The sequence below is a fragment of the Perkinsus marinus genome (genome assembly GCF_000006405.1).
Source record: "Perkinsus marinus ATCC 50983 genomic scaffold scf_1104296975560, whole genome shotgun sequence".
NCBI classification, from domain to species: domain Eukaryota; phylum Perkinsozoa; order Perkinsida; family Perkinsidae; genus Perkinsus; species Perkinsus marinus.
In genome coordinates, this window is record NW_003200738.1 from 11,059 (window position 1) to 19,509 (window position 8,451).

General features: G+C 52.1%; 2 protein-coding genes across 2 annotated transcripts in view; both read left to right on the plus strand.

Annotated features, from left to right (window-relative positions):
• The window catches only part of Pmar_PMAR016040 (hypothetical protein), a gene marked incomplete at both ends in the record, with an annotated part of 7,496 nt that extends 420 nt beyond the window's left edge, over nt 1-7,076 (plus strand). Inside the window, 4 exons of the mRNA XM_002765213.1 lie at nt 177-543; nt 2,120-2,161; nt 2,299-4,728; nt 7,011-7,076. Coding sequence (XP_002765259.1) covers nt 177-543; nt 2,120-2,161; nt 2,299-4,728; nt 7,011-7,076 — 2,905 coding nt within the window. The remainder of the gene's footprint in view (nt 1-176; nt 544-2,119; nt 2,162-2,298; nt 4,729-7,010) is intronic.
• A 370-nt stretch (nt 7,077-7,446) lies between these two features.
• Nucleotides 7,447-8,451, plus strand: part of Pmar_PMAR016043 (merozoite surface antigen 2, putative) — a gene marked incomplete at both ends in the record, with an annotated part of 1,311 nt that continues 306 nt past the window's right edge. The window contains one exon of the mRNA XM_002765214.1: nt 7,447-8,337. Within this exon, the coding sequence (XP_002765260.1) occupies nt 7,447-8,337 (891 nt within the window). The remainder of the gene's footprint in view (nt 8,338-8,451) is intronic.

The following is an 8,451-nucleotide window of genomic DNA, read 5'->3' on the forward strand; positions in this document are numbered from 1 at the left end:
AGAGGAGCCCTAGTGTATGCAAAAATATCGACAGGTAAATGTGTGGACCTACACCGCTATTCATCCATCAAAAGTGACGTCTCGCATCCGGCAACAATACTCTCGTCATTAACCAGAGCAGTTATTTTACATCAGTATGACATGCTCCTATTTGGTATCGTTCTAGCTTGGTATAGCCACGCTGACAAGCTGAATGAGAATGTCAGCAGTGATGCAATCACTGCAACAGGAATCAATAAGAAATGGAGTGCAAAGAATGAGTTGGACAAATCTGGTTCAAAAGGTGTATGGGACACGACAGCAACAACGCCACTTTCCCGCGCAGCCTGGGAACGTTGGACAGCCAGTTCCCGAGCTCCCACAGTGGGTAGATCCAGTGCTTCGTCTCGATATACAACTAAAACAGTGGACCGAGGCTCCTCGAACGAGTGGATAGGTGGATCGATGGGTGAGGATAAAGGTCAGACCGATTGGTGGACTAGAGCAGAATCACGAAGGCCTGAGGGACCCAATGAAATCTGGTGGAAGGACTCTGCACAAGCTGTAGAGGGAATTTCGAACCGATGGCAACGAGGAGATTTTCATGTTGGTGACTCATCTTTATACCAGAGCACGAATGGCTCCATTGCTGTAGGGAGCAGCGCAAACTGGAGTATCGCAAACCATTCAGAAATAACTGGTTCGAGCTCGGCCTGGGATGGAACAGCCTCAGAGGTAGCGTCCTCTGCGCTTGGTCAGTGGTCGAGGAGTTCTCGGGTACCTCAGTCTGGGGAATCTTCTTCCTCTCACAATTCCAAGGCGGATGCAAGCTCAGGGAACTTCGTAACATGGACGGCCGCAGCATCGGTGCAAGACACAGGCGACTCGCGCTCTTGGCATACAGGAGAGTCTGAGGGAGGAGCGGATACCACTCTCGCAGCCAGAAATGAGTTTTGGTGGACACAAGACGACCTGGCCTCGGGTGGTGCTTCGGATCTCTGGGATAGAGATCAATCGGATGAGCTATCTGGAGCCTCTGATGCACTTCAAAGTCGAGGCAAGACACTATCCGGAACGGGATCGAACACAAAATGGAGTGCTAGCAGTACCGTTGAAGATTCCGGTTCGAGTTCCGCCTGGGATGGAACAGCAGCGGGAATATCATCGGCAGCTCTCGGACAATGGGAGAAAAGTTCGGAAATACCCCAATCTGGAGAATCTGTCCTACTTCACAGCTCCGTAGGAGAAACAAGATCGGGATCATCTGCAACTTGGACAACTTCATCATCGGTTCAAGACGGAGGGCATACGCACGTTTGGAGGACTGGAAATCTCGATAATCACGAGGAAGCCCCGGCAGCTGTGAGGAATGAGTGGTGGTGGAGAGCCACGGAGCAGGCCGTGGGAGGAGCGGCTGATGTATGGCGCCGAGATGGGACGGATACCTTTTCCGGAAGCTCTATTACACTTCAGCAAGGGCACGATACGCCATACGAAGCAGGAGTGAACACGGAATGGAGTACAAGCGACATCGTCGGGGCTAGCGGTTCAAGCTCGACCTGGGATGGAACAGCCTCAAGTGTGGCGGCCTCTGCGCTTGGTCAGTGGTCGAGGAGTTCTCGGGTACCTCAGTCTGGGGAATCTTCTTCCTCTCACAAATCCAGGGCGGATACAAGCTCAGGAAACTTCGTAACATGGACGACCGCGGCATCGGTGCAAGACACAGGCGATTCGCGCTCTTGGCATACAGGAGAGTTTGAGGGAGAAGCGGATCCCACTCCCGCAGCCAGGAATGAGATTTGGTGGAAAGAAGACAACCACGCCTCGGGTGGTGCTTCGAATCTCTGGGATAAAGATCAATCGAGTACGCTATCTGGAGTCTCTAATACACTTCAGAGTCTAGGCAGGACACTATCCGAAGCGGGATCGAACACAAAATGGAGTGCTAGCAATGCTATTGACGGTTCTGGTTTGAGTTCCGTCTGGGATGGAACAGCAGCGGAAATACCCTCTGCAGCACTCGAACAATGGGAGAAAAGTTCTGAAATACCCCAATCTGGAGAATCTCTCCTACTTCACAGCTCTCTGGCGGAGACGAGATCGGGATCATCTGCAACCTGGACAAATTCATTTTCGGTAGGAGACGAAGGGCATTCGCGCGTTTGGAGTAATGGAGAACTTGGTAAGCACGAGAAAGTCCCCGGCGGCACGAGGAATGAGTGGTGGTGGAGAGCCACAGAGCAGGCCGTGGGAGGAGCGGCTGATGTATGGCATCGAGATGGGACGGATACCTTTTCCGGAAGCTCTATTACACTTCAGCAAGGGCACGATGTAGCATACCAAGCAGGAGTGAACACCGAGTGGAGTACAAGCGATATCGGCGAGGTTAGCGGTTCAAGCTCGACCTGGGATGGATTAGACTCAGAGATAGCGTCCTCTGCGCTTGGTCAGTGGTCGAGGAGCTCTCGGGTACCTCAGTCTGGGGAATCTTCTTCCTCTCACCTTTCCAAGGCGGATGCAAGCTCAGGAAACTTCGTAACATGGACGGCCGCAGCATCGGTGCAAGAGACAGGCGACTCGCGCTCTTGGCATACAGGAGAGTCTGAAGGAGGAGCGGATACCACTCTCGCAGCCAGAAATGAGTTTTGGTGGACACAAGACGACCTGGCCTCGGGTGGTGCTTCGGATCTCTGGGATAGAAATCAATCGGATGAGCTATCTGGAGTCTCTGATGCACTTCAAAGTCGAGGCAAGACACTATCCGGAACGGGATCGAACACAGAATGGAGTGCTAGCAATACCGTTGAAGATTCCGGTTCGAATTCCGTCTGGGATGGAACAGCAGCGGGAATATCATCGGCAGCTCTCGGACAATGGGAGAAAAGTTCGGAAATACCCCAATCTGGAGAATCTGTCCTACTTCACAGCTCCGTAGGAGAGACAAGATCGGGATCATCTGCAACTTGGACAACTTCATCATCGGTTCAAGACGGAGGGCATACGCACGTTTGGAGGACTGGAAATCTCGATAATCACGAGGAAGCCCCGGCAGCTGTGAGGAATGAGTGGTGGTGGAGAGCCACGGAGCAGGCCGTGGGAGGAGCGGCTGATGTATGGCATCGAGATGGGACGGATACCTTTTCCGGAAGCTCTATTACACTTCAGCAAGGGCACGATGCAGCACACGAAGCAGGAGTGAACACCAAGTGGAGTACAAGCGATATCGGCGAGGCTAGCGGTTTAGGCTCGGCCTGGGATGGAACAGCCTCGGAAGTAGCGTCCTCTGCGCTTGGTCAGTGGTCGAGGAGTTCTCGGGTACCTCAGTCTGGGGAATTTTCTTCCTCTCACAATTCCATGGCGGATACAAGCACAGGAGACTTCGCAATATGGACGACCGCGGCATCGGTGCAAGACACAGGCGACTCGCGCTCTTGGCATACAGGAGAGTCTGAAGGAGAAGCGTATCCCACTCTCGCAACCAGAAATGAGTTTTGGTGGACGCAAGGCGACCATCCCTCTAGTGGCGCTTCGGATGTTTGGGATAGAGATCAATCCGATGCGCTATCTGGAGTCTCTGATGCACTTCAGAGTGAACGTAGGACATTGCCTGCGTCCGGATCGAACGCGGAGTGGAGTGATATTAACACCGTTGGAGCCTCTGGTTTAAGTTCCGTCTGGGCTGAAACAACAGCAGGGATAGCAACTATGGCGCTCGGACGATGGGCGGGGAACTCTGAAATATCACAATATGGGAAAGACGTTTCGCGTCATGATTCTGAGACGCACTTTAAGTCAGGGTCGTCTGCAGCTTGGACAGCCACAACATCGGTACGAGACATAGGTGAGTCGCGCTCGTGGACCGCTGGAGAGTCCCCAGGTTCGAGGGGCGAAGTGACGTATGAAGCCGCAAGCGCTCGCGGTGAGTCGTGGTGGACGGCTGTACATCAATCACTTGGTGAAGCGCGAGATTCGTGGCATCGTCCCAGCACTATGATATACGCTGGCCACTCCCGTGCACTGGGCCCTGTCAAGGTGACTTCAATTCCGTCGGCTCCTTCCTCGACATTCTCAACTACCGAGGCCACCACGACTTCTACTACGACAGAGAGTCTCGAGGAGGGCTGGGTCGATGAATTGTCCTCTTCAAGTACTACGACATCTACTACATCGACTACTACTGAAGGAGCGATCACCTCCTCAACAATGACAACTAGTCTGTCTTCCTCTCCAACTCCGACTACCGACTTTGCCGCGACTTCTACTACGACAGAGAGCCTCGAGAAGGACTGGCTCAATGAACTGTCCTCTTCTAGTACTACGGCATCGACGACTACTGCACGAACGACCGCGTCCTCAACAATTACAACTACTACAGTTACCACATCGACCACTACTGAGGAAGCGATCACGTCGTCAACAATGACAACTACTCTATTGTCCTCTACAACTCCGAGTGCTGATGCTACCGCGACTTCTCCTATGACGCAGAGTCTCGGAGAAGATTTGCTTAATGAATTGCCCTCCTCTAGTACTACCACAACTACTACATCGACCACCACTGAAGAAGCGACCACGTCCACAACAGTGACAATTACTTTGTCGTCCCCTGCAACGCCGACTACCGACTCCGCCGCGACCTCTACTACGACAGAGAGTCTCGAGGAGGGCTGGGTCGATGAACTATCCTCTTCAAGTGCTACGACATCTACTGCATCGACCACTACTGAGGAAGCGATCACGTCCTCAAAGGTGACAACTACTCTATCCTCCTCTACAACTCCGACGACTGACTTTGCCGCGACCTCTACTACGACAGAGAGTCTCGAGGAGGGCAAGGTCGATGAATTGTCCTCTCCAAGTACCACGACATCTACTACATCGACTACTACTGGAGAAGCGATCACCTCCTCAACAATGACAACTAGTCTATCCTCCTCTAAAACCTCGACTACCGATGTTACCGCGACTTCTACTACGACGCAGAGTCCCGGGGAAGATTGGCTCGATGAACCGTCCTCTTCTAGTACTACGACATCTACTGCATCGACCACTACTGAAGAAGCGATCACATCCTCAACAGTGACAACTTCTCTGTCTTCCTCTCCAACTCCGACTACCGAGTTTGCCGCGACTTCTACTACGACAGAGAGCCTCGAGAAAGACTGGCTCAATGAACTGTCCTCTTCTAGTACTACGACATCAACCACTCCTGAAAGAACGACCGCGTCCTCAACAATGACAACTACTACAGTTACCACATCGACCACTACTGAGGAAGCGATCACGTCGTCAACAATGACAACTACTCTTTCCTCCTCTACAACTCCGAGTACTGATGCTACTGCGACTTCTCCTACGACGCAGAGTCTCGGAGAAGATTCGCTTAATGAATCGCCCTCTTCTAGTACTACGACAACTACCACATCGACCACCACTGAAGAAGCGACCACGTCCACAACAGTGACAACTACTTTGTCTTCCTCTACGACGCCGACTACCGACTTCGCCGCGACCTCTACTACGACAGAGAGTCTCGAAGAGGGCTGGGTCGATGAACTATCCTCTTCAAGTACTACGACATCTACTACATCGACTACTACTGAAGGAGCGATCACCTCCTCAACAATGACAACTAGTCTGTCCTCCTCTACAACCCCGACTACCGATGTTACCGCGACTTCTACTACGACGCAGAGTCTCGGGGAAGATTGGCTCGATGAATCGTCCTCTTCTAGTACTACGACAACTACTGCATCGACCACTACTGAAGAAGCGATCACATCCTCAACAGTGACAACTACTCTGTCTTCCTCTCCAACTCCGACTACCGAGTTTGCCGCGACTTCTACTACGACAGAGAGCCTCGAGAAAGACTGGCTCAATGAACTGTCCTCTTCTAGTACTACGGCATCAACCACTACTGAAAGAACGACCGCGTCCTCAACAATGACAACTACTACAGTTACCACATCGACCACTACTGAGGAAGCGATCACGTCGTCAACAATGACAACTACTCTTTCCTCCTCTACAACTCCGAGTACTGATGCTACTGCGACTTCTCCTACGACGCAGAGTCTCGGAGAAGATTTGCTTAATGAATCGCCCTTTTCTAGTACTACGACAACTACTACATCGACCACCACTGAAGAAGCGACCACGTCCACAACAGTGACAACTACTTTGTCTTCCTCTAAAACGCCGACTACCGACTTCGCCGCGACCTCTACTAAGACAGAGAGTCTCGAAGAGGGCTGGGTCGATGAACTATCCTCTTCAAGTGCTACGACATCTACTACATCGACCACTACTGAGGAAGCGATCACGTCCTCAAGGGTGACAACTACTCTATCCTCCTCTACAACTCCGACGACTGACTTTGCCGCGACCTCTACTACGACAGAGAGTCTCGAGGAGGGCAAGGTCAATGAATTGTCCTCTTCAAGTACTACGACATATACTACATCGACCACTACCGGAGAAGCGATCACCTCGTCAACAATGACAACTACTTTGTCCTCCTCTACAACTCCGACGACTGACTTTGCCGCGACCTCTACTATAACAGAGAGTCCCGAGGAAGACTGGGCCGACGAACTGTCCTCTTCTAGTACTACGACTCCGACGACTGACTTTGCCGCGACCTCTACTATAACAGAGAGTCCCGAGGAAGACTGGGCCGACGAACTGTCCTCTTCTAGTACTACGATATCTACTACGTTAACCACTTCTGAAGAAGGGATCACGTCGTCAACAATGACAACTACTCTTTCCTCCTCTACAACTCCGAGTACTGATGCTACTGCGACTTCTCCTACGACGCAGAGTCTCGGAGAAGATTCGCTTAATGAATCGCCCTCTTCTAGTACTACGACAACTACCACATCGACCACCACTGAAGAAGCGACTACGTCCACAAAAGTGACAACTACTTTGTCTTCCTCTACGACGCCGACTACCGACTTCGCCGCGACCTCTACTACGACAGAGAGTCTCGAAGAGGGCTGGGTCGATGAACTATCCTCTTCAAGTACTACGACATCTACTACATCGACTACTACTGGAGGAGCGATCACCTCCTCAACAATGACAACTAGTCTGTCCTCCTCTACAACCTCGACTACCGATGTTACCGCGACTTCTACTACGACGCAGAGTCCCGGGGAAGATTGGCTCGATGAACCGTCCTCTTCTAGTACTACGACATCTACTGCATCGACCACTACTGAAGAAGCGATCACATCCTCAACAGTGACAACTTCTCTGTCTTCCTCTCCAACTCCGACTACCGAGTTTGCCGCGACTTCTACTACGACAGAGAGCCTCGAGAAAGACTGGCTCAATGAACTGTCCTCTTCTAGTACTACGACATCAACCACTACTGAAAGAACGACCGCGTCCTCAACAATGACAACTACTACAGTTACCACATCGAACACTACTGAGGAAGCGATCACGTCGTCAACAATGACAACTACTCTTTCCTCCTCTACAACTCCGAGTACTGATGCTACTGCGACTTCTCCTACGACGCAGAGTCTCGGAGAAGATTCGCTTAATGAATCGCCCTCTTCTAGTACTACGACAACTACTACATCGACCACCACTGAAGAAGCGACCACGTCCACAACAGTGACAACTACTTTGTCTTCCTCTAAAACGCCGACTACCGACTTCGCCGCGACCTCTACTACGACAGAGAGTCTCGAAGAGGGCTGGGTCGATGAACTATCCTCTTCAAGTACTACGACATCTACTACATCGACCACTACTGAGGTGCCAGCCTTGGCAGAGGCTGAAGTAGAGGCAAGAAGGGCCCTGCTTAAGGGAATTAAGCAACGCAAACGGGATGCAGCTAGGAAGGCCATAGAGGCCATGGATGAGGGAGCGGTAAAAAGGTGGGCGAAGCCTAGGGCACTGCAAGAATGGTTCGATGCCGAGCAGGCCATGGACTACTTCGTAGGTCCAGCAACAGGGGATGGAGACAGAAGGGAAGGCTCTGCGAATCACCACAGGGAAGAGGCGAACCATGGACCATACTTCGAGATGGAGATGGAGACTTTCCGCCGCCTACTAGCTGTCACGCCAAAAGGGCGGGCTCCGGGAGATGATGAATGTGCATACGAACATGTTCGATACGCGGTGGAGAGCTCCAGCAACTTTCGCGGAGAAATCTGGGAAGTGATGAAGGCATCGGTGCAACTAGGGGTCTTTCCCCGAGCCTTCAAACCTGTGAGACTGGTGTTGATACCCAAACCCTCCAAAGGAGTGGACCAAGGGAATGGCCTAGCAGAGAACCCGTGGAAGAGATGGCGTCCAATATCGCTGCTCAGGGTCTTGGGCAAGGTTCTGGAAAAGGTGATCCTGTGGCACTGGCGCACCCACGAGGTGCCGGACGGGGTGCACGGATACGTGCCAGGCCGTTCGACAGTCACTGGAATCAAAGCGATGAGGGACTGGATAGAGGGGGGG